The sequence below is a fragment of the Pavona decussata genome, unplaced genomic scaffold (genome assembly GCF_977016875.1).
Source record: "Pavona decussata unplaced genomic scaffold, jaPavDecu1.1 SCAFFOLD_327, whole genome shotgun sequence".
Taxonomy (NCBI): Eukaryota; Metazoa; Cnidaria; class Anthozoa; order Scleractinia; family Agariciidae; genus Pavona; species Pavona decussata.
The window spans coordinates 197,104-222,784 of NW_028145715.1; the positions used below are offsets into that span (position 1 = coordinate 197,104).

Here is a 25,681-nt window from a genome sequence, read left to right on the forward strand (position 1 = left end):
CAATGAAAGAGTTACACTAGTGAGGACACGAGGCTACGAGGGAAAATATTTTATTCTTCGTTAACAGGGACAGTATTTCTTGAAAAGCAGCGGGCTAAAACTAGATATGAGAAGAACTAAAGTTACTGTTTCCCTCAATTTCATGGGCATCCTTTGGCTACTTCACTGGGGATTTATTGAAGGTATGAATTTATTTCTTGGCAGTAAGGTTTATTGAATTGTATCAAAATAGTAAAATGGTGTCAACATGAGCTCAAGAGAAGTCACAAGTTCAGGCGAACTAAACACAAAGAACTGACTTGTCTTAACTGGAACTGGTCATCGTTTTTCTCGACCGACACCACAAAAACTTTAGGAAATTGTTTTAAGACCACTACACAAACTAATACAAATAGCCGACTAAAAATTGTTATCTATTTTGGGATATTCTTAGTAGATATCAGTTAAAGTCGAAGCAAACGTCGACGTGCCGGCCAAAATTTTTCTGATGACTCGTAAGCGTACTTTTGAGTCAGAGGCCGCCTGTTGATGTTTATTCTTTAAAGCTATTCGACCGATTTTTAAGTCCTTCACTAATTTTGTTTTAGCTATAGCTAGCGAAAAAATCCACTTTGCATAAACAAAACGGTTTGCACGCAATACTACTATTGAATCGAGGACTGAGACATTTTTGTGTCTTTGAAAGAGTGAAATCTCTTTGAAGAAAAATCCCTACGGACAGACAACAAAAGGTTTATTGTCTTAAAAAATTTAAACCATAACAATGGGCAAAGTTTGATATGTTGTATTTTATGGTACCATCTAACAGAGTTGTATGTTTAAAGAAGTATCAGTTCACTTTCCCAATTTGCGGAACAAACCTGACAAAGTCTTCGGACAAAACACACTTTGCCAACTTGGACTTGGCTACGGCACGAGTGAATGAACATCCAGCAGAATAGAAAAAGACGACGGTCTGGGACTATATGCCCACGCACCGTTCAACGTTACAGCTGACGCTTCGCACAACTTTATTGCAAACAATATATTGTACCAGTACGTGCAGCCGTGATTGATGCAATACTTCAATTTCACTACACGATACTCACAATTTTGTAAAATAAAAACGAAATAAACAAGAAACTTCGTGTCCTATGATTGGTCGAAAGCCATGCGCTCAAGAAAACAAGGAAAATGGGTTTTTTTTTATCGCTTTTCTTCCGTTTTTTATAATTTTTTGTTTTTTCTATTTAGCAATTAGATTACGAGGTCGAAATTTCTAAGTAACCTCCTGTTGCGCTGGTCACTTCAACTGATCAGAAGGTTGTCACTCACTAATCATTATAGGCACAATGTGCTCTCTTTTTATCTTTTTTTGCAATCGTGGCCTTTGATCATCTTTACAACTTTCAATAATTTAAACTGTGTTATCCTCTCCTTTGCAAGCAGCCTAAGTCTCAGTATTGATTTTAAAACAGGATTTAAACATAAGGAAGTAAGAAATTAAAATGCGGGCTCAATCGAAATATGTTAATTCGTTAATGTCGCACCTTTCTGTGCCCAAGGTGCAGTTTTAAATCGAGTGTGTGAATTAGCGGCGATTTCAGCACGATAACGATCGATATCGTAGGGTTTCAAATATCTTTGAAAGATGATACAAATTTGCAGGACTCCTCAGAAAACGTCCAGTACGGGACGGAGCGCGCTAAAATCAAACTGAAATCCCAAGTGGCTCACACGTACCATTGGAGGTCGCAGTCTTGCGCGAGAAAACTTGCAGTGAAGTGCGACCAAATTTGCATGAAAAACTTGTAAATAGGCCTTTAAACAGAAAACGGAAGAATGATTAATTTTAATTTTGTTGCTGTTGTTTTTAGCTCTCGCTGTTGGGGATTTAAACAAATGCATTGAATACGAAAAAGTGGGCTGCTTTAACGACAACCTGACGAACGAACGCCCTCTACCGAAGCTCATAGAAAACTATCGTGGTACAATCGACTGGTTCAACTTACAACAGACACTAAAAAGGTTAGTCAAACTGGAAGACAGCGCTTCTTTTAAAGGGTGGTTTTCAAAACTGACGGAGTCGAAGTCATTAGCGGAGTCGTACACGTTTATGGACCTAGTGAAAACCAAACAAGCTAGTAAGTGGGAGCCGTTAAGCTCGCAGAAGCAGAGTCACAAGAAACCAGATTGTGCTTATGACTCTGTCACTTACGATCTAGTGAGCACCAGATTTTTCGAGTCGCAAATGGAAGCAGAAGAAAACGCCAATTACAATGGTTGTTCTCCAGGCGCTCTTAATACCGGCTGGTTGGACAGCAAACGCTAGGCTTCTGATTACGACTCCGACACCGATGACTCCGTCGCTAGTGTCCTTGATTGCTAAGAGAACAAAAAGAGGAATGACTCTGACCCCCAAAAACAATCTTCATTTATTTATACATCACTTTATTCGTTCCCTGTAGTTGCGCTAATGCTTGTTTATTTACTCTTCCTTCGCGGGCGCCAAAATACAGGGCAACTCGACGTAAAAATGTACAGCGACCCTACACAACAAAACATCCAATAATAATAATAATAATAATAATAATAATAATAATAATAATAAAGGGAAAGAAGAAGAAGAAGAAGAGGTCTGTTGATTTTGCCGTTCCTGGAAAGTCTAAAAATGAGGAGAAAGAGATGGAAAAGAAGGAGCAGTGTAAAGACCTTGCCAGAGAGACTGAAAATGTACGGAATACAAATGCAAAGGTTGTGCCAGTGGTGGTCGGGGTGTTAGGTTAAAAGAAGCTGAAGGGCTGTTTAGGGCAAACGATATTTAAATTGGGTAACGACTACAGTCACGAGGTTAAAATTACAAAAATGTTTTATCAAAAAATAAAATAATTAAAAATGATTCTGTTTATTTATTAGTTTTTATTTGTTTGTGTCATCGCTTACTGTTATTTTATTTCAGCGAACTTTCACTTTGTGCAAAAGCCGCTTCCCGAAATGGCTTCAACATCTTCGGTCTTCAATTTTATGGAGAATGTTGGAGTGGAGTAAACGCCACTCAAACCTATGCTAAGGATGGACCCTCCAAACGATGCCTCATGGCCGTCAACAGCGTGGAATTAAAGGAATGCAACGATGCTTCACACGAAGCGTGCGTTGGAGTCGAATTTACAAACTATGTCTACAGAATTATTCCTCCAGGTACATGACATGAAATCGACAAAGAGATCAGAAATGGCGTGCTTTTGTTTTAGGGCACAAACCCATCATACGTACCTACAATTGTTATACATAAAAGACCGTATCGTCTTTTATGTATTTATATCCACTTTCATTTAAAAATGGAACTGTCCTTCCCTATACAAATAAACATTATTGTTTTTATCGGAAACAAAAATTTAATCACAAGGAGACTTTTATGGTTAGTCGATGATTAAAAGGTTGTTTTTTTTTTTTTCTACGACGTCGTATCAAGATGCTAAGTCCTTTGCAAGTTGTGCGCATGTTTTTCGGTTTTTTGTTTTGTTTTGTTTTGTTTTTTTTTTCTGTTTGTTTAGGTTTTTTTTTTCTTTCACGTTAACGATTAATGTAGTTCCTCTCACTTCCATGAGTCGAATTTGGGAAACTGTTGGGGACAATGTAAACCCTCTTGGATGACAAGTCCGTCCTAATTTTCTCAAACTCACACTTTCTGATAAAGTTGTTCAAATTCTTTGTAAAGAGCAAAAAGAAGCTCTCCATTTAAGAGCCCCTTCAAAACTTGTATAAAACAGGGTACTATCCCACGTTTTATATTAACCAGGAATGACTCCATGGCATTGTTAAGGCACGTTTTTGACTACTTTTTTATTGCAGTGGATGGTCATTTCACAAGTTGGTCTAACTGGAGTCAATGCAGCAAAAGCTGCGGTGGAGGACAGCGGAAGAGAACACGATCATGTAGCAATCCGCCGCCAAGCAAATGTGGAAAAAGCTGTGTAGGTGATGATGAAGAAGTGGAAAACTGTAACACTCAAGCTTGCCCTGGTAAGGATGCCTGTGTTTGAAAACATTGCGGATAAGGGAGTTAGTTTCTAAAGCCAAACTTTGGTACTGCGTCAGGGACACAAATGCATGTTTTTATCAACAGAGTTGATAAGGTAATTTGGTAATTTGTTTCGAGTGCTAACGTTTTGAGCGTCCCTGACATGCAGTGATCAGCATTAAATTTCATCTTGTAATATCAACGCTTATTCAACCCCTGAGGTCATGAGAACTGATCAAGAATATGATCACTTAAGGTCAATTTTCTGGATATTTCAATAACCTCTACCCAGTACTTTTTTAAAAAGAAAAGTATGGGGAACAAGATAGGAGAATTTATTCTTTAATAATCGGGGTTAAAGGGTTAATTAGCTCTTCTCCAGGAGCGAACCGTAAACGTGAAACATCCAAAATCGCTCTAACGAAGGGCTAACGCTCGAAACCTCAGCACTCTTATCTATCAGGCGGTCTAATTATCTTATCAACTCTGTCAATAAAACCAAACATTCGTGTCTTGGAAAGAGTTGGATTGATTGTTGAAACTGCATTTAATACACTGGAGCGGGCGAAACCGTTCTCTTAACCTGGTAGTCGAATAAACTACACTGTTACAGTATAAGCGTCATATATACTCCTTATATTTGGAAAATACATATAATTAGAGCCACAACTTAAGGGGGAATTGTTCAATTGTTCAATATGTACAACTATGGAGCTCTTTAAATATTGTTTAATTATCGTTACTTGACGTTTTTTTGTTTGTTTGTTTGTTTGTTTGTTTGTTTTGTTTTGTTTTGTTTTCGTTTCTAGAAAGAGGGAAGCTAAATAGGGGAAGGGTTTTAAGTTCACCTTAAATGATCAAAGAACCGCTTTGGGTAAACAAGGTTGTTACTTTGGGGACATTTATTAGATGAGGGCGTTCTCAAAGAAAGGTGTTTATTTCAAATTATCATTCAACACATTGTAACACTGCCAAAATATGGTCATGGTACACTGAATATTCGTCGTGCTACGTAATTTCGTGTGTCGGGGAGACAAATGGCAAAAAAAAAATCCGGTATATCCGGTTTTTCTGCAATAAAGCTGTGCTTTGTTATCAATGCGTTGAATAATAAAACAATTATCCTGCTCAATCTTCCGGAATATCCATTACTTTAGCCAACTCGGCGAACGGCCTCGTCGGCTAAGTATCAGGCGATATTCGACGCAATTTCGCAGGAAAATTGTTAAATATCTTCTTTTTTCGGAGCTTTTATAACATAAGCTAGAGTCATCATATTTTTTCCTATTTTATAGTTTTATCCTTTTTCTTTATTTTGCATCAGTACCAATGCCTTGCGAGAACAACCATCACCTATGTGACTTTTATAAAGAACGAGGACTGTGCACTGAGTCGTATCCTCAGGTGCTGGAAAACTGTAAAAAATCTTGTGGAAGGTGTCCTTAACTCACTTGTTGGCCTCATAACCAAAGGGTAAGCGTCACTGATAATAATCACTTCAAAGGAACAGAAAGTATCCACCAAGAATAACTGAGTTTGTTTTGTCGTGAATTGTAATAGCAGTTGTCGTGAATTGTAATAACGTACCTATCGTGAATTGTAATAACCTGTTGTCGTAATTTGTAGTAATCCGAGCTGTCGTGAATTGTAATACCACGTTGTCGTGATTTGTAATAAGTGTTAAAAACAAACAATTACAAAAAACCAACCTTTATTTTGATCCATGTGTATTTTTTAAAATTTTGAAACACAAAATCCAGCTTTCGTAACGCTTTGAAATTAAAGCAACACAACGTTTTAACACCCGAAGAGTACAATTTGTCCGAGGCACCCTTTGTTGGGCAAAATTATTCCACTGACCGTATTTCAACTGCGTGACTTTTCTAAAATACGACAAAAATACGCTTTTTCATAAGTAAACAAAGTATTTTAAAAATAAGAAAGAGATCTTGGGTGGTGAATGAATACATTTGGACAAGGAAGCCGTCTCATTCTATTTAAAATGCTCTGCAAGCGTGTTGTCTCAAACGTATGAGAGTCACGTACATACTTTACACTCGGTTGTAAATAACAGTTCCTTGAAGACTTCTCAGAACAAAATCTTCAAAAACAGCATTTGAAGAAAAAATTACTCTATTCAAACAGAGATTACGCTACAGAGGTTACCCCACTAACCTTATAGATAAAACTCTCTCAGAAGTCAATTTTAAAGATAGAATGTCGGCCCTACAAAACAAAAAAAACCCGCAAAAACATTTTGCTGTTTGTTACAGAATGTCGCCCGTCTGTGCTTTACTTAAAAACCATTAAGATGAGTAAATGGCACTTGATAGAAAATCAGCCTCTGCTAAGAGAGATCTAGAAAGACCCTTCCTTACTTTCGTACAGGAAGATCTTTGAAAGACGTACTCGTAAAAGCAAATTAGCTTTGAAGGTCAGTATTCTTCCTACCTCGACCAATAATGTTTGGCCTGTCTTCATTATTTTACCATCATTGTAATTGTTTGTTCTTAAGACTTATAACAAATCACGACAACGTAGTATCACAATTCACGACAGCTCGGATTATTACAAATTATGACAACAGGTTATTACAATTCACGATAGGTACGTTATTACAATTCACGACAACTGTTATTACAATTCATGACAGGTATTACAATTCACGACAAGTGTTATTACAATTCACGACAGGTGTTACAATTCACGACGGTATTACAATTGTTTGGAATACCACGGTTGTAAATGAAATCCCCAAGAACGACCACACAACATACACCCACACGTACATCGTTTCCGTCTTCGTCACCTGAAACAATGTTCAGGTATAAGATTGAAACTGAAAAATCCTCTCAGCAAATTGTGGAATTGGCTCAAGCGGTTGTTAGAGGAGCTTCCCATTCGCTTCCTTTACTTTCTTCGTTACATCTACTTACATTTTTTTTTTTTTGCTGTTGTTGCTGTTCTAGGGAAAACCTCAGAAGCAGTTTTGACTCCTCTAAGACATATTTAATTTTCCCAATTGTTACTTCTCATAGAAACGTAAAAAATACTTGTAAGGAACATGAAAGTCACCAATGTTTCCCAATCAATTTTCTTCGATTTTGCGCTTTTAAATTATCCCGTGTTTGCGTCAGTGAGTATTATTGCGTTTCTCATTTGTACGAATTGTTGCTTTGTTTGAAATGCCCTTTAATGAACACGAACGCTTTTAGAATGATGACATGATGACACTATTATCTCCAAATTTCCTTTTTAATTTTAGACGTAATTCTAATTATGGGTGCTATTTTCGGTATAAAGTGTCCTAAGATTTCCGTGCGCACACGCTAGTGACTGTGCATCACGATTTGCTGATTGTCTGTCACCTTCGTTTACAAACTAAACATTTTCCGGCAGAGGGCTACGAGAAATTTCTGCAGCTTATGACGTCATTCTTGAGTCTATACTCTAAAGGCCGGGCCAAACGAGAGCCGATAGTTGAAGAAACTCTCGCTCTCTTATGGTACCTAACTATCGGCCACTATCGGCCGCTCTCACCGAGTTTGAACATGCTCAAATTTTTGTCGATAGTCGCCGATAGCATTGTCCCGTTTGGCACCCCGCTCGATAGCAGCCGATACTGGCCGATAGTTTAACTATCGGCCACTATCGTTTACTATCGGCTCTCGTTTGGCCCGGCCTTAAGCAAAACCTAAGCCAATTCTCTCCACGCACGCGCTTGAAGTTGAGGCCGGGAAGTTGATTCGACCAATCCCCATAAGTCTCCCGCAATCTAGTAATCAGAAGGTCTTAGGTTCGACACCTGTTAGAGGAACTCGGATTTTCTTTTTTCGAGTTTGCCTATATCACTGACCGAAAAATTCATCTATCATTTTATAATATATTTTGAACTTTACAGGAGGAGGCTGTGAGTGAACTGAAACACTTCCATGGACTGACAGAACAGACGGTGGACAAGTATCCCAATGCTAAGATTTCAACTACTTAAAATGTATCCGTAACACGTGCTCGATTCACAGTTGACTATGTCAGGCTTTAATTTGAATAATACACGATAGTCAGAAAAAAAAAGAATACATTGTTAATAAAGTAATTAGAAAAGTGAATACCGATTACAAAATCGCTTTGTTGTTTCAGAAACCTCCTCATAGGGACAAGGTTAGCGAACCACCAGTTTTGAACTGTCAGCCCATCACTTTAAGGTTGTATGCCCATGAAAAATCTCCCTTGATTACACGAAGGGGTGTGTGTGTGAGAATATAGTTGGATGGCCAGGGGGGATGAGAACTTCTTGTTTCCCACACTTTCTTGGTGTTTCTGTCCCTTCCTTGGTTCTTCTGCCTCTGCATCGTTTTTCTGCTGAGAAAAATAAATATTTTTCTCCCACTTAAACCCTGTGGCCCTGAACATCCAACTTCAGAATTTTTCCTGTCTTTGTACACAAGTATCTCCATTTTCTCTTGAGCTATGTCTCCCTAAGGCATTAGTGCCAACAGAAGTCATTTTCGCTCTATGTATTTTGAGCCTTATTTTTTTTGCAAGTTTTTTTTTGTGTGCTTTTCAATTTTGGTTGAATTCATTTTTCATGACTAGTACTTTTAAAAGTGGTCTCTGATTGAAAACGTTCAAAAGAGTACAAAATAACATTTTAAGAGATGCAAGAGCTACATACATATATTCTGCGACGCTCTACATATATTCTGAAATTTATGCCTTATACTCCCATATATTGTATGGAATGAACGTTTGAGTTTTTGCGTTTAAGTATAAAGCGATTCGAAGAACCTCATCCTCGTTCCCAGAGCCTACGATCTTCTGGTCAGGGGTTGGATCGTAGGCCCTGGTAACAGCCGGTAGCGCACGCTCAGTGTGATAAATTACCATTGCGCTTGCTCAGTATTATTATTGCTCAGTACTGCTCAGTATTAGGAAGTAAAGACAAATGCGCAGAAGCGTAGCATTTTTCACCTCATAGCGCATCAGGTTTTCGACAGCCAAGGAAAAAAAAGATATTTTTGGATGGACCCAGAGCCACTCGTTCAACAATTAAAAAAAAAAACGTTGGGGCTCTGGGGACGAGAATGGAAGAGCCTCGATTGACTAATTTGAAAAAATCTTTGTTAATTCACCAAAAAAACCCATTCTTAAGCTCATAAAGAAATGCTTCAAAATCATATAGAAATGTTCATCTTGCAAAATGGATGATCCCGTCGTAGTAATCCCTTTTCGACATCAACCATTCAACCGCATTTGCCGCCATAGCTTCTGAGCGCGTTCTCGCCAGTCTCTCTCGGCATCAAAGTTCGCTCATAAGCCATATGGTCGTTTTGCCGCCCTTTCTTTTCAGAGGACTGGCCTCTACCTATCGAATCCGGGGTGTGTTTCTTGAAAGTTCCGGTCCCGTTGCCGTGTCGGGCCCCCTAAGTATCTTTTCGCACCAATTTACATAAAACTGTAAACAGTTTGAAATTCAGAGGCCAGATGGGAGCAAATCGCAGCTCAGTCGGTAGAGCAACGCTTGATCTAGTGCCGTGGTCGTGTGTTCTGTCGTGAATTGTAATAACACTTGTCGTGAATTGTAATACCTGTCGTGAATTGTAATAACAGTTGTCGTGAATTGTAATAACGTACCTATCGTGAATTGTAATAACCTGTTGTCGTAATTTGTAATAATCGGAGCTGTCGTGAATTGTAATACCACGTTGTCGTGATTTGTAATAAGTCTTAGGTTATTACAATTCACGATAGGTACGTTATTACAATTCACGACAACTGTTATTACAATTCACGACAGGTATTACAATTCACGACGGTATTACAATTCACGACAGAACAGTCGTGGGTTCTATGGAATCTTTGACTGTAATGAGACTGAACTCCTTTTACTTCTTCATTTCTGAAAACTCGCACTTTGTAATCCTTGCTCGTATTATATCCCGCTCTCCTATTTCTGCTCGTGACGTAATACAATGACCATACTGCAATACAAAGACACTACGGGTTCTATTCCATCGAGGTGTAAGCATTTTTTTCTTTGTCTTCTGTGTTTCCCCCAATTTCTTTCTAGGGTGATCGTGAACGCTCACTGCATTGGTTGAAATTCGTGGATTCATTATAGCAATTTTTAAAACTTTCACTGCACAGTTACATCTGATTCTACATTAGTCTCCAACTCAGCCAGTCCTTTTAGGTCAAATAACGGCTGCATAACAAGGAGACCACGCTGCAGTCGCCGCGCCATATAGGTGGGCTCTCTCAGTCAAGGAGCATGCACATAATCTCACCCTATCATATACGAGAATTTATAATCAGCCGAGTAATCGGAGGAGACTGATTATTCCTGTGTTTTCCAAAGATATTAATAATTTAACTTGGTTCTTCTTCATTTCGCGAAAAAGTCACTCGAGCTATAGTTTTCATTTACAACCCAGCAATAAACATTGAGATGACGAATTTCCTGTCCGAAGCTACACTGGGAAGAAATGCGTGAAAGTTGAAAATTTCAAGCTTCATAGAAGCATAAGATTGTAAGTATCAGCAATCATCTTTTAAATAAGCGCTTTCACGTCGTGAGATGTTTGTTGCATATATCCAAAACTTGATAGCTCCAAATTGACTTCTCTGGTCGTGTCAGTAATATTACGTTTTTTATTTTCTTTTAAGCACCTGCTCAATTCAACATAATAGAGAAAGCGCGTAGCTGTTTGTGTTTGAATCAAAGATCGATAGTTGTAGCTACTGTGTTAATATATTGTAATTAATATTTAATACCCCAAAACTACTCAAAACACTGACGAAGGGCTAACGATCGAAATGTCAACACTCGAATCTCTCCACGGTGGACAATTGATCGTTAGTTATCCACTCTGTTGATAAACCAAACATTCGCATCGTAGTTTCTTTACAAACTAAACCCCTTACCCAAAACGTTAGCGAGAGTTAACTAAACAAATTAACTGTGAGGGTGTAAACAAAAATAACGGTAAACTCTGTCGTTTTGTTTGCCACCCTACCATCTAAAAGTTTCAAGTTTCACTGGAGCAAGGTTTCGGTAGAGAGACTTAAAGCAGCCTAAACCATATATCAGGTTAGTTATATGGAAGGGTACAGGTTTGACAATTCTCATATATCTAATGTAACTATATATTAGCAGAAGAATCTCGTATGCCTGGAGTATTAGAAAGAGACGATCAGGAAAAAGCAAAGCGTGGTGATCATGCAATTATACCGGCAAGAAGGGAATTTTGCAGAATATACACCGAAAGTCATGAAATATATTTCAACATATATCAATTAACGTTAATTTTAGGTACTGTATTGTAGAATATTTTCTAAACAATTTTACATTTCAATCGGATCTGCACCTGAAGATTTCATGTTTTTATTTTCTGGCTTATAACTCCATGTTCCACGAGTATGATAACAAGAGTTTTTGACACGATTGAGCCATCTTGCAGACTAAAAATAATGTACAGTAAACTGTTTCACATAATCCGAGCTTATTGATAGCAATAAATATGAGTTTAGTTATTGCATTGCAGCTGTTCGTGAACGCTCGAATCTTAACCAGCTTGAATTGGAAACAAAATGCGTGATAGATCGAAGTTTCAAACTTAGTCCATCTAGAGGAACGGCTATTGAATCTCGGTTCTTTAGAAAAAAAATTACTCTTTTTTTTTTTGCAGTAATACTCCTTTTTACCTCAGCTGTAAACAAATCTTGACCTGGTTTGTATCGTTGCAGCATTTAAAAGGTATGTAAATTCCCGGCGTTGTGTTGACGATTACCAAATACTAATCTTTCAAAAATTTCATTCGTACTTTAGACTTGTTCATTCTCTTAAGCATTCTAAGTATAATTATTCATACTTTAAATTGGCAAGAACCATCAACAGATAAAGGGCTCAGCTTCTAAGGAAACTGTGGTGCTGCGTCGGTTGGTGGAGTCGAAACGAATGTTTGGTCTTATCAACAAAGCTGATAAGGTAATTTCGCCGCTCCCCCGTAAAGAACGTGGACTCTGGGAACGAGATTCAAACACGTGTTGTGTATGTGCCTCTCCCTGACTTAGGCTTTTCCGAAGGTAAAATTATTAGCCCACACGTTCATCAACTTGAAAACATATCGAAAGAGTTAACCAAGATAAATTATTTCATTGTAGTGAACAGCAATGAAGTTACAGCTGCTTTTTGCTTGGGCATTTATGTTCCTCATGGCCGACGCTGCAGCTAGCGAGGGCCGAAGATGTGGACAGGATAAAATACTGTGGGGCTCCGCTCTAATGAATCACACTTACAAGATGGTTCACGCTGCTAACTTTGCTGGGTGTCTTTTGAAGTGTGATCATGACACGCACTGTAAAAGCTTTAATTTCTGGTGGAACAACTTGGAATGCGAGTTCAACAATGCAACGAAGTACTCTGCTTCAGAGTCTGTCATATGTAAAGTGAACTGTGTTCAGAGAGATATGGATTCGGAAGCAGGTAGGCCTGATACCTTTAGCTTATGATAAGACATTCACGATTGTCGTCAGTTTACGTTTCGGGAAAACTGGTTAGAGGCAACAATCTGTAATCTATGCCCAGCACTCAATATCTTCCACACCAAGTGAACACCCTCCTATGGGACTCTTGTTGCCCATTCCGGAGTTCAAATGGAAAGCGGGAACGAGTTTTTAAATTTTCATTTAATCAGAAATTGGAGCCTATCACAAGATTACTCAGTTTACCAAGTTTGAGGTTCTGTCGTTAGATTGCCATCATGTAGAAGGCTTTTAAAATTCTGGAAATTTGGTGAATGCCATCTCAGAATTAGAGACATTTTGTATGAGGGTCTCAATGGGAGGTAGCTTTGACGGTTGACGGTTAAATTTTAGGGATTTTGACAGTTGACGGTAATCAACGGCAAATTTCTCCCATGAGTTAAAGTTTATATTAACTTTTGCATTCTTTTAATATTAACAATTGTGTTCCGGAGGTTGTTTTTTCGTGAGAAAAAAGTTATTTATCAATTTACATAGTAAATCATTAACATTTTGAAACCAGAAATACTTCCAGGCGGAAGTTAGTTGTGATGTCAGTTTTGGTTAGAGTATATTTGGGAACATGGAAACTGGTTGACCAGTTAAAACGATTCTTTGAGAGCCAGACATCCGGGATGTGCAGCTGTTTACTGATATTTGAAAGACCTTGAAGCTGTTTTACGGCTAATAAGAACTGCTCTTTTTGACAGTTGACGGTAAAAGTTACCGTTTTTTGACGGCTGATGGTTAAATTTTAGGCTATTAGACCTGACGGTTAGCCCCATGGCGCAATGAGACCCTCTTGTACGGAATTCGGGCGACCTTTGACAGGTCACAGCTGCCTGGTCACTATGCAATGTAACAAAAAAGCTTCAGGAAAAATTCTGAGACCTGTTAGCTCTATTTCGGAACTGATTTATGGTTAAGGAATAAGTAAATACCATGTGCACATTTAAAAAATAATCATAGCACTCAGTGAGCGTAAATTGAACAGGTGAATGAAATGATATTTCAGATTATGTTTAAAGTTGTTTTATTTGCTTCTTTGATTTTCATATGAGCAGCAATCGTCCGATAATGTAGCAAAGAAACACCGCAGAAGTCGAGTACTAATCAGCAGTTCAATAGGTTGGTGTTGCCCCTCTACGATTTGTGTTCGTTGTTGTTGTTGTTGTTGTTCAACCTTTGGACAGTGTTGCTGGGTTGGCATCTTGGCAAGTCCTCGGTAATCTGTACGTGCCGTGATGTGATCGACTCCCAGAAGGGAGGGATGGTAGGGGGCATATTCTATGATCATTTCTTTTCCTCCTCTGCTTTTTATTTTTATTTTTATGTGTTATCTTTTTAGTTCGGATTGAGAGGTAACATTTTACCACCTTTACTGGCTTAACACAACTGATTATTAAACCGTAACGTAGCGTTCTCAAGTCCACTATTTAAAAATCCATGCCGAAAGTCCGCACTTCGGTTTTATTGGTCGAGAGCTTGTGTAGTTCATCGAATTGACATTGAGATTCTCAAAATCCCCAATATCCTCTTTTACGGCGGTCAAGTGTTCTCTAGGCTATTTTTTTTTTAAATTTCGAGCACCAGAAACGTGTATTTTAAATGAAGGAGCCCTAACGCCCATTCAACGACCGATGGAATGATGGAACGACCGAGCGAGTGTCATTTTCGTTCATTAGCCATGCACATATCACGAGTTTTAAAAGGACTAAATTCTAGTCTTTTTTGTTCTTTCACCTGCAGGTTTTCCCTACGCGCCTTTGAGCTTTGTGCACAGCCAAACAGACAGTCCAATCTCGTCCCTAAACCTTGAGGCACAAATCAGACCAGCTGTACTTTTATAAGAGTGTTACCACCTGCAGAACTAAGCACACTGAAGACTTTTTCACTTTTAAGCATTTCTAACAATGTTATGCATATTCCGATGTAGTGTATATGATTTCATTTAATGCATACAGAATATATTTAGTTGACTTTATTTACTTTTCATTGCGATCAGTAACTCGTTAATTCAGTAAGTAAAAGAGTTCAATAAACTATTATTACCGGTGTCATCATCATCATCATCATTATTATTATTATTATTATTATTATTATTATTATTAATAATATTCAAAGTTTTGTGGAGACGTGAGTCCTCTCCATAAAACGTTGGATTTCGTCCTGTCACTCTGTCGTTTTGCAGAATAACAACAGAGAAATGTGCCAAAATGCAAAATACACGCGCAGAACGATTTTTTTCCTCATTTTAAAAATGATGGTATATCTGACATGTAAGCAAACCAAACTGATTGCAGGGCTGAACACTACGGAAAAGGGCTTCTTTATTTGACATCTAAGATACTTACAAGTAGTACATTGGGAACGGCCGATCCCTCTTCAACCCTAATCACTCTTCATCCACAATACTCTGTATCATCATCCTGAAGGAAAAGGTCTTTTTGCAATAATGTGGGGAAAAAATGTGTATGTTGGTGTCATTTTCTTCTTCACTATGAAATCAAACGCAAGACTCCTTTGAGATTCCGGACAAACATTTATGCGTATCTGAACCGATTTCGGACATCTCAGCATGCTGCGGTGACTCGGGGGAGTTCGCAATCAGCTTTTCTTCTTCACATATCACAGTTTCACAAGCTATCATAGTCAGATTACTTTCAGTCAAGCAGGCTTTGCGATGCGCTTTGAAAAATTCTTTGGCAAAGGTCCTCGCACAGGTTCCACATCTTCTTGGCCTTTCCTCGCCAAAAAACTCAAAGATCTCAATGATTCCCATAATTATTTCCAGAGCATTTTTCGCCAGTAATACCGAGATATTTAAATGATGACCATGCCATAAGATTAGCCTCAAAACTAAGAAAGGGATGTTGACAAAAAACATTAAACTACAAATGTAAATAAACTTGAATGAGATGGGTGAAACCTCCCCGCTGTCGTGAAACTTGTTAAATTTCAATTCGAATAAAGCGAAGGTTGGAAGAAAAATATTCATACAGGAAAATGCCAAGATAGCATTTTGCATCTCAATTGGGATCTTCTCCTTGTCAAAGAGATACTCCAGCATTTCCACGCTGTCAAACAAATCAAGAGTCACCACTGCTGTCATCTTTTCCAGATAATATTTTCGTCGTGAGTGCGATTTCGCGTCGTGATGGGCGTATATCAGAAATAAAAACAACATCGACGTAAGGCATAAATTCATCTTCAGCGTGTTTGGCCCAAAGACAAGTTTCTCGTTATGAAAAGCCGTGGCTTTCAGTTTAAATAAAGTAGCTACTTGGGGTACTAAATGTACAGCGTACACAATCCACGCGATGTAAGCAAACTTGATTTCATCTTTAGCCACTGCGTTTATGTTTTGTGACTTTCTATGCGACATCCACATTGTAAGGACCCAGGCAGATAACACGATAGCATCTGTTATGATCCACACAAACCTCCATGAAGAGCTCCCATCGATGATGAGATAATAATCTAGCATTACTCCTTGTAAAACAAGCAAAGCGATCGCTAATATGCGGGCAAAAACCCGGCGATAAACTGCTGTCTTCCTTGCCATGATTGTCCACTGCATACGCTATGTTGATCTTCCTGCAGAATAAATTAACACCGAAGTTCCTGTGTCGTGAAATTGATTTCAACATTTGCTAGTTTGTTTACAGTGAGTATGATCCTGTAAACGTGCTCTTCTCTCGATGTTGGCAGGTGATTCAGTAATAGCAATTAACGCGTATTTTAAATCATGTTTTGAAGAATATTTTTAAAGCACTTTTTAAATTCGGTCCTACACCTGGACAGTTTAGTTTTTATTTTCTCGCTTGTTAATGCCAAGTACAACAATTGATAACGAGAGCTTTTTTTGTGACACGATTGAGCCTTCCTTCAGACTGAACATAGTACGCCTTATCACGGTTTTCGACGCCATGTTGACGGGTAGGCAAACAGGCTTGAAATAACAGTGTTTGTATGGAAATCCGATGTCAAATAATTTTCATAAAACATCGCTTCTCAAAAATTCATGAATTGGAAACTTTTGGCACTAGAAAAAGGATTTTAAGAACTTTCCATACATTTGTCTGTTTTGCGAACCAGCCGTGAGCTGCTATTAAAAATAGTTCGCGGGAAAAAACTGACAGGGAAATGCATGGAAAGTTCAAAACACGACTGGACGCTTTCTGTCATAGCTACATCCCTCCAATTTTGTTCCTAAAATCCTTTTCCTAGTGCCAAAAGTTTCCAATTCATGAATTTTCCATAAGCGATGTTTTATCAAAATTATTTGACATCGGATTTCCATACAAACACTGTTATTTCAAGCCTGTTTGCCTACCCGTCAAAATGGCGTCGAAAACCGTGATAAGGCCTATTAAGAAATGGTAAACGTAAGTAGCGTGCAACTATCGAGTTATGGATGCACGCGGGAGGTTTTCTCGTAAGAGTTGCTCGAGGCGTAGCCGAGAGCAACTCTCAGCGGCTTCTTGAGTGCTTAGCAAACCTCCCACTACGTGCATCCATTATTTCATGGTTGCACACCTGTGGCGTTTACCGTTTCTTTTATAACATATATTTATATGGAAGTTTTTTTTAACTGAGATACTGGTGTCATTTACGCGCCTAGACGACTGTATGGTAGCAGGGATAGCGCAGTGGTGAGAGCACTCGCCTCTCACCAAATGTGGCCCGGGTTCAATTCCCGGTCTCGGTGTCACATGTGGGTTAAGTTTGTTGTTGGTTTTTGTCCTTGCTCCGATGATTTTTCTACGGGGACTCCGGTTTTCCTCCCTCCACAAAAAGAAAAACAACATTTTCAAATGCCAATTCGACCCGGAACGCACCTTTGAACGACTTCCTTGAGAGCTCTTTTGTGCGGGTTTGGTGTTCGGTGGGTAAACAAATAAACAAATTATATGCTGGCAAAATCTAGCACAAAATCGGATTTATTTCTGCAATCACTAGCTTAACTCTCCTTGCATATAGTTCACCGTTCTGAACATAAAATTTTCAGAAACAAACCTTTTCAAAAGAGTTTGATGCGCCCCAGAAATTCAGCGAAAAATGGTCTTCAAGTTTATTCCATCTAAGGCTCCATTCACACCAACAAAACATGTTCAATCAAACCAGGTTTAGCAAAATGAAAATTGGTAACAGAAAGCTGAACCATTGGCTTTGACATAGGATTCAAGTAAACTTTAACTTATGCTTTGATTTGCGCTAAATCTGTAGTCGACAAAAAACCAGAAGCAGCTTTTATGAAGGAAACAATTTTAAACTGTGTTGAACTAAACAGCTTTTAAACGTGTTTTTAAAACCCTTGGTGTAAATGGAGCATAGGACAAACGCCTTAAAAGAAATTTCATTGGTTGTAAGCAGTGGTGGTTGGACACGGTCCGAAGAGCATCATGGTAGCAGTAATTGGCCAATCACATCACCGTATTCTTTCACCAGCGTTTTTAGGAAGGATCTTCACGCGAATGATTGCTTCGTCTTATTTACTGTTTTATTTACCGTGTAGACGGCTTTTCTTCCAAATGAAAGGATTCAACAAGTGACGAGGTATGTAGGTGACCAGTGATTGTATTTTCTCATAATTTCCTTAGTTATTGTCGTCAATATTCGACTTCCTCGCAAGCTTGTCCAATATGGCCGCTTTTCTCCATGTGCAATGATCAATGAACGCGTTTGCTTTTTGACGCTATATCGTCAGGGTTCCAGGAAAAAAAGTTACACCATTTGTTTAATAAAAAGTTGCTCTTGGATGTTATGGCATCGCACCCCATCGCACCTCTCACCGTTTTTCTGCTATGTGCGTTTAAAGTTTGGCGATTGTGAGGAGCAAACAATGAGCGAGTCACGATGTAAAACAAAGATTTATTGTGACGTTTTCCTCTTTGCTTGATTTGTCTCTAGGTTTACAATTACAGTCGAACCAGGTCAAGCGTACCCCCCTAGATTCTATTAATGAATCTATTATTTGAAAATTGAACCCGTTAGTCGTTTCAAGTATTCAAATCAAAATTAGATTTCTGATTGGATTATACGAACAATACATGAAACCAGAAAACCAGAAAGCCCGCGGGAAAAACCTCTCTTAATATATTCAGAGCGGCAATTCTTGACTTACATAACAATGGATTTTTTAAAAAGCAGATTTTTCTTGATTTACAGCAGTCAACGCGTACTGTCAGAAAAAAAATTCGCCATTTTAAACCGGGCACGGTGGTCCTGTCGCGTAAGTTTAAACTCACTAATGATCACTAAATGGACATTTTACGTTTGTACACTTGCGTTTTTTCCGTTAGTTATTCAAAAACAAAAATGAAAAAGGACTGGAAGCGTTTTATCATAAAAAACGGTTCTCTTTTTGAGGTATATGCAAATTAATTTGGCGAAAAGTATGCGAACTCACAGTGAAAGATGTTCATTTCAGTTGACCTTCGACAATGGCAGCACATGTGTTGCGCTATTCGTCGCGGTATAATGGACAGTCTGGTGAAATAATAATACATACCAAACTTTTTCATGCTACAAGGTGGGTAATGCTAGCTATACATGAAAGATAAATTGGAATTTTTGAACCCGACTCATTTGCAAGTGCTTGACTTTGTGCTCTTGCCATGACCAAATTTGCATAACGAATTATATGAATGTGTCAACAACACGCAGGAACAGTTTGAACGAACGAGCTGTTTCAATTATGTACTGTAGTTTGAATTTTACAGGCTATTGCTTTTACTGTTAGCGCGGATCTATGTTATACGAATTTTAATTTGAACATCGATCCGCGCTAACAACGAATAAATGAATGCACTTATCGGTTCAATTTTCAAGTAATCGATCCATTAATAGAGTCTAGGGGGGTACGCTTGACCTGGTTCGACTGTAAAGCTCAAGTGAAAGCTCTAGCCGGCTGTTCTAAATGACCTGCTATTTCACCTCAGGACAAAAATGTTGAGGCTTCAGGGCTATGGACTGTTGGTAGATGTCGACTAAAATATCGGAAATATTATTATCACAAGCACAGATCCACAGAAAAATTAATAACTAAAAAGGGGAAACACTTGCGACTTAGTTCCATAAATTAAGAATCAGTTGTGCAGAAATTACATTCTACTTATACTTTTAAAGTATATCTTGTATGCTTGTACAATAATTTGCATGCCTGAGCTGTATATTTATACACTCTATGCATTAACTGACTGTATATATTTCCATATATTCCCATACAAGAAAATATTTGGTCACTTCAGGCATATATTTTACATCAAAAGTCAAGCATATATGAAATCTCTATTGATGATTTGGCTTATTACCTCTGTGCTTATTGTATTAATCTATAATTGTGTATAGATTGTATGTAATTTGTGTTGTTAATAAAAGGGATTGACAGCTGATTTGCAAGATGACCTTCAAAGAAGATGTATGCTAATTTGATCTCAATTACACTTGACCATTGTCAGTAGCTGAAATCTCTGGTATGCTCGGCAAACTATGCGGAGTCATCCACCTTCACATTGGTGTACAAGATACACTTCGATGTAAACAGGCCCTTAGTTTATGAGTGGGGGGGCATGCCTTGTGAGCAGAGTTCCCCTCAATTTGTATTTCAATATTTCTCCAATCCAATTACATAATTATCCAATAACATAATCATCATAGATATGTTGTAGATTTAAAGTGACTAGTACATGTAAAGGAGAGGAGGACATCTAGTGTGACTATAATACTGTGCCCCTTTGCCAAGTTATGAATTACATGTGCAATATGTAGAGCAGTTTTCATTATTATTGTTATTGTTATTATTGAAATAAAATAAAAACATAGATTTGATATTTGGTAGTCTGTCTTGTTAGTACTGAACTAGAAATCTTCCAAGATCAAAGAGAATATTGCTCACAGGTTTTTTGGAGTTTGTCATAAGGCTGAACCACTGTAGTAATGGGAAAGGGGGATGGGGGGGGCAAAACTTTTGTGAAGTCAATATTTTTATATTGTGTGCTATCATAGTTTGTTGGACTATGGAATCATTTTTGAGCAGCTATTTGTACTTACTCTGAATTTTTATTGTTCATTTGTGATTCCTTACCACCTTGCTATTTGGCTTTCACACTCTCTATGTTTGAGGGTACTAATGTACATAATCTCCATAACATTGTTTTGTGTATTGATGTTTGTATTAAAAGGCCTTATTTTCTTTTAAATATATAATTAAAGAGGGAGCATGCACCCAGGGCCCCTCACCTTGATCCAATACACTGTCTTTCCATACAAAGTAAGGGTCTGCCCAGTAAAGGAAGGTAGAGTATTTGGCATTGTTTACAAGGTTTTTTGACTTATTTCATTCAAGATCAATTTGATGTTTTCATTTCCCTCATGCAACATGTGATGTAATAAAACAAATTATTATTGAAGAACTTATGTCAAACATATACTTACTAATTTAGTACTCCTGTGTGGCTAAAATTTATGACTCTTGCAAGCTGAACTTGTGTGAGAGCTTTTTTCCATGTCCCAGTCTCATTGGCAACCAGTATACAGAATGGTTAAACGAAATTCCTATCCAGTAAGGCCGTGAAAATCTTCATTTCCCTACAATCCTTGTTTACTTCATTTCGTTTTATAATATTCGGCTATTTTCACCAGAATTGGATTCCAGCAGTTATGAACTCTGAATATTTCATTGCCAGATTTTCGAGCCCGTGATCGTACATTATATTTCAAAAGGTACGATTTCATATAAGGACAACAGGATTGGTTTTGCAATGGTATGGAAGTGGTAATTACACTGATTACATGGAGCAGTTTCGGCTGTACCGGCTTTCGATCGATCGATCGCTAGGATTGCCGTGTAAACCCAACGTTTTGAGCGTTAAATTAGTCAGTTGATGTGCGCTTACGGTAACCGGAGAAAACTTATCGAATAAATTACCGAATTAACCGATTTTCTGCCTTTTTGAAGCGAAAATTTGTCATTCCTTGAGATCTGCACAGCACGAAGGTTTGTTACAACTGACCACGAACCGACAACTCGCCCCAGCATGCTTTGCGGACCGTGTCCAACCACCACTGGGTTGTAATTTTACAAGGTTTTTAAGCGTGGTCACTGTTAACGCCCCTGCTTTCACATATCGATTTTTAGTTCGGTATATTCTAATTTAGAAAAAATTAACCAAGCTACTGACAGAATTACTAAATTTTGACTAGTAACCAAAACGCTCATTTAAAAAGTTGTTATCCCTTGGACTTAAGCTTGAGTTTTTAAAACAGAATAAGCTTAAAACGTGTACATTTTTCATAAGGAAGTTTTTTGTTTCACCCGAAATAATCGAAACAACTAAAAACTTGCAGTCAATAGCACAACAGTCTTCAAGTAGAGTTATGAACTAGCCTTTATTCCATAAAATTTCTAAAATTTCCCCAAACTAGGTAGTCAACGCACTGAAGAATCACTGATAAACGCATTCGAGTTTCGAGTTAAGGCATGCCCCACACTTGAGGAAAGGGCTGAACAAACTGCCTTGCAAGGCGATTAACTCACTACAGCTGTTTCATCACGTGTGCGGTTGAGTTTTCATTAGTTTTTGCGCCTCGCAAGACCATGAGGAAAATATCTGTCATGTTTGAGGAAACAGCTGAGCAGATTGCCTCGCGATGCCTCGCAAGGTAGTTTGCCCAGCTCTTTCCTCAAGTGCACTGCAGGATTTTAGCTCGCCGTACACGTGAAGAAAGAGCTGAGCAGTTAGCTCAGCCGTTTGCTCTCGTGTGCGGCGAAGTTTTGGTGAGAAATTCGCCTCGCGAGGCCATGAGGAAAATATCCAAAAGGTTTGATATTTTTTGCCTCGCAAGGCAAATTCCTCATCGTTTGCAGCAATTGTGAGAATCTGGCTGAGCCTGATCAATCGATCATCCATGACATTTTCTTGTTCTTTATTGATTTTTGCTGTACGGTGTAATACTCTTTTCACTTAAGCTATATACCAATCAAAAGGTATCTAAATTACCGGCGTGATGTTGACTATTGTCAAATGCCAATCTTTCAAAAATGTCATTCGTACTTTATATTTGTTCATCCCCTCAAAAATTCTTAGTTTAATTATTTATACTTTAAATCAGAAAGTTTTGGTTTCTTCGCCGTCCCCGCCTAACGACAAGGTGGAAAGAACAAATTCAAACTGAATTTTGTGGAGAGCGTGCGCAAATGACGAGTAACGTTTCGCTCTCTTAATGAACTTGAATGCCGTTAACGGCCTTGTTAGCAATTTAGTTCCTAAATAGTTTGCCTACAACATTTAGTTGAACGAGTTGGAATAATTACGAAGAAGCTAACAACTGATTATAGTTTAACCTTGCTCGGAGAAATCATTTCATATTTTCCTCCTTCTGTAATTGACTAATTTCACGTTAAAGAAGAGGTTCTTATTCAAACTTTTGAGAAGTTTTGACCAAAATACTGTAAATTCTCGGTGAAAGTGCACCTTTAACAATTCCTCTGCAACGCCAACAAAAATGTCAGTCGAAAATGTGAGTTGCGTTATTTGAACTCAGCCTTCCTCGCGATGATTATTCCAATCCGTTCTACTTAAATCAAACTTGCCGTCGTGTGTTTCCATTCGCCATGAAACTTTGAATTTCATCATTTCACTTTGTTGTTTGTACCAAAATGTATAACACATGCGCAGAACTATTTTAAAAATCCTGAGTTTGAGACGTTCTCGTTGACGTCACCGTCGGATTTTTACATGTCAGGTTCTTACACGTAACTTAGGAACGGCGTAGACAGCGAGCAGTCTTTTTTTTTTTTTCTCGAGAAAACCGCGGGAAAGAACGCAAGATATTCAGCGAAGCGCGAGTCGCGTGCGCGATTTGCACAGCCGCGAGTAGCGCCTTCCGGCGCTCGTGCGCGTGACTCGTCCTCGCTCAGATTTTTGCGTTCTTCCCGCGGTTTCTCGAGCAAAAGAGAGACTGCTCGCTGTCTAGCTGAACGGCGAGTCCCACACAGTGAAATCCCTCTTTAGCCTTACTCATTCTACAGCCACACTACTCTGTATCATTTTGAAAGAAAACGCCGTTTTGCAACAATGTAAATGTTTAGATTGGCGTTATTTTCCGGCTTCCTAACTACGAAATCAGGAAATCAAACGCAAGACTCCTTTGTGATTCCTGACAAACATTTATGCGTATCTGAACCGATCTCGGACATCTCAGTATGGTGTGGTGACTCGGGGGAGTTGGCAACCAGCTTTTCTTCTTCACTTTTCAACGTTTCACAAGCTGTCATTTTCACATCGTTTTCGGTCAAGCAGATCTTGCGATGCGCTTTGAAAAAATCTTTGGCAAAGGTCCTCGCACAGGTCCCACATCTTCTTGGCCTTTGCTCACCAAAAAACTCAAACATCTCAATGATTCCCATAATAATTGCCAGAGCATTTTTGGCCAGCAATACCGAGATATCCAAATGATAATCATGCCATAATATTAGCCTCAAAACCAAGAAAGGAATGTTGACAAAAACCATGAAACTACAAATGTAAATAAACTTGAATGAGATCGGTGAAACCTCTCCGCTGTCGTGAAACTTGTTGAATTTCAGCTCGAACAAAGCGAAGGTTGGAAGAAAAATATTCATACAGGAAAATGCCAAGATAGCATTTTGCATCTCAATTGGGATTTTCTCCGCGTCAAAGAGATACTCCAGCATTTCTACGCTGTCAAACAAATCAAGAGCCACCGCTGCCGTCATCTTCTCTAGATAATATTTTCGTCGTGAGTGCGATTTCGCGTCGTGGTGGGCGTATATCAGAAACAAAAACAACAACGGCGTGAGGCATAAATTCATTTTCAGCGTGTTTGGTCCAAAGACAAGTTTCTCGTTGTCAAAAACAGTGGCTTTCAGTTTAAATAAAGTCGCTAGTTGGGGTACTAAATGTACAGCGTACACAATCCATGCGATGTAAGCGAGCTTGATTTCATCTTTAGCCACGGCGTTTATGCTCTGTGATTTTCTATGCGACATCCACATTGTAAAGATCCACGCAGATAACACGATAGCATCTGTTATGATCCACGCAAACACCCATGAAGAGCTCCCATCGATGATGAGATAATAATCTAGCATTACTCCTTGTAAAACAAGCAAGACGATCGCTAATATGCGGGCAAAAGCCCGGCGATAAACTGCTGTCTTCCTTGCCATGATTGCCCACTCGGCACATGCTAATCAGTGATCAGCTTTCTTTGTCCATTATCAACTGACTTGGCAGTTGGATTTGTACTAGCGACCGGTTAATAATTGAATCCTTTCAACCGTGGCAGTCCATTTGGACACGAAAACTCTTGAAAATGAACAATGGCTGATTATCGTGGACGTATCGCTTTCAGATATATAAAAGGGAAAAATGACACAATATTATATTGAATCATTTCATATTCACCTCTCAATCCATGCTGGATTGCCGGCTTTGACCAGCTGTAGCTAGCTGTCTGAGAACAAAAAGAATCGGTCACTTATGTAAACATAGATCCCGTCAAATGAGCTGTGATATGACTATTTTTACAGTCAATCTCGCCGTTTCAATCCTTTTGGTTTAAGTTAATTTATGAGAATGCTCTATCAAAGTTAGATGCAACCGCAACTGTTGAAAAATCACAGACGAGAGAAACAGAAATAAAATGCGGGTGTCTGTCTTTTATTTATATAATCCTAAGCTATTGACCATTTGGAGACGCATGTATTTAAATTTTAATCAACTCAACTGACAGATTCCTTAGGAACCACGGTACATGTACAGTGAATTGAACGTTTTCAATAACTTTTCAGTCTTACTTTCTTACCACGTTCACAAATTCTTTTAAGTCTTCTCCGCGTTTTGATTTTGAAACCTGGCAATTTTTGTCCTCGAGGAATTCTCTTGCAACTTCCATCGGAATCAGGCAATTCAGCTTTGGTTCTTGCTTTCCTAAAATCTTGTCCATTAAAACTTTGAGTTCATTATAATCATTAGCTGCTGTATGAGCTTGTATGGGCAAGGACGGCGGAGCCTTTTTTCAACTGGGCTGGGGGGGGGGGGGGGAGTTTGTAGGGGGGTCTGGAGCCATCCTCCCCCAGAAAAGTTTGGAATCTAGAGGCTCGGTAATGGTAGTTTTCAACATTCTCCG

General features: G+C 38.6%; 4 protein-coding genes across 4 annotated transcripts; 2 read left to right on the top strand and 2 right to left on the bottom strand.

Moving 5' to 3' along the window:
- LOC146453639 (thrombospondin-2-like) lies at nt 1-8,109 on the top strand. Its single transcript, XM_085096414.1, has 6 exons — nt 1-182; nt 1,857-2,007; nt 2,939-3,177; nt 3,832-4,002; nt 5,325-5,473; nt 7,902-8,109. The coding sequence occupies exons 1-5, from the start codon at nt 107-109 to the stop codon at nt 5,444-5,446; spliced, it is 759 nt and encodes a 252-aa protein (XP_084952540.1). The 5' UTR covers nt 1-106; the 3' UTR covers nt 5,447-5,473; nt 7,902-8,109.
- A 4,058-nt stretch (nt 8,110-12,167) lies between these two features.
- Nucleotides 12,168-14,373, top strand: LOC146453640 (uncharacterized). Its single transcript, XM_085096408.1, has 2 exons — nt 12,168-12,485; nt 14,273-14,373. Exons 1-2 carry the CDS (start codon nt 12,173-12,175, stop codon nt 14,371-14,373), a joined length of 414 nt encoding a protein of 137 aa, XP_084952534.1. The 5' UTR covers nt 12,168-12,172.
- Nucleotides 14,374-14,923: 550 nt separating this feature from the next.
- On the bottom strand, nt 14,924-16,088 carry LOC146453641 (uncharacterized). The gene has a single exon (XM_085096412.1). It carries the CDS (start codon nt 16,086-16,088, stop codon nt 15,030-15,032), a length of 1,059 nt encoding a protein of 352 aa, XP_084952538.1. The 3' UTR covers nt 14,924-15,029.
- A 6,427-nt stretch (nt 16,089-22,515) lies between these two features.
- Nucleotides 22,516-25,481, bottom strand: LOC146453642 (uncharacterized). Its single transcript, XM_085096409.1, has 2 exons — nt 22,857-25,481; nt 22,516-22,746 (listed from the first exon to the last, which is right to left on the bottom strand). The coding sequence occupies exon 1, from the start codon at nt 24,717-24,719 to the stop codon at nt 23,661-23,663; it is 1,059 nt and encodes a 352-aa protein (XP_084952535.1). The 5' UTR covers nt 24,720-25,481; the 3' UTR covers nt 22,516-22,746; nt 22,857-23,660.
- Nucleotides 25,482-25,681: the final 200 nt, after the last annotated feature.

Bases quoted from the DNA above. Each gene is read 5' to 3' on its own strand.
- LOC146453639 (XM_085096414.1), top strand. From the start codon at position 107: ATGAGAAGAACTAAAGTTACTGTTTCCCTCAATTTCATGGGCATCCTT. The intron at 183-1,856 runs GTATGAATTTAT...TGTTGTTTTTAG, and splicing joins TCACTGGGGATTTATTGAAG to CTCTCGCTGTTGGGGATTTA. The intron at 3,178-3,831 runs GTACATGACATG...TTTTTATTGCAG, and splicing joins CTACAGAATTATTCCTCCAG to TGGATGGTCATTTCACAAGT.
- LOC146453640 (XM_085096408.1), top strand. From the start codon at position 12,173: ATGAAGTTACAGCTGCTTTTTGCTTGGGCATTTATGTTCCTCATGGCC. The intron at 12,486-14,272 runs GTAGGCCTGATA...TTTCACCTGCAG, and splicing joins AGATATGGATTCGGAAGCAG to GTTTTCCCTACGCGCCTTTG.
- LOC146453641 (XM_085096412.1), bottom strand. From the start codon at position 16,088: ATGGCAAGGAAGACAGCAGTTTATCGCCGGGTTTTTGCCCGCATATTA.
- LOC146453642 (XM_085096409.1), bottom strand. From the start codon at position 24,719: ATGGCAAGGAAGACAGCAGTTTATCGCCGGGCTTTTGCCCGCATATTA.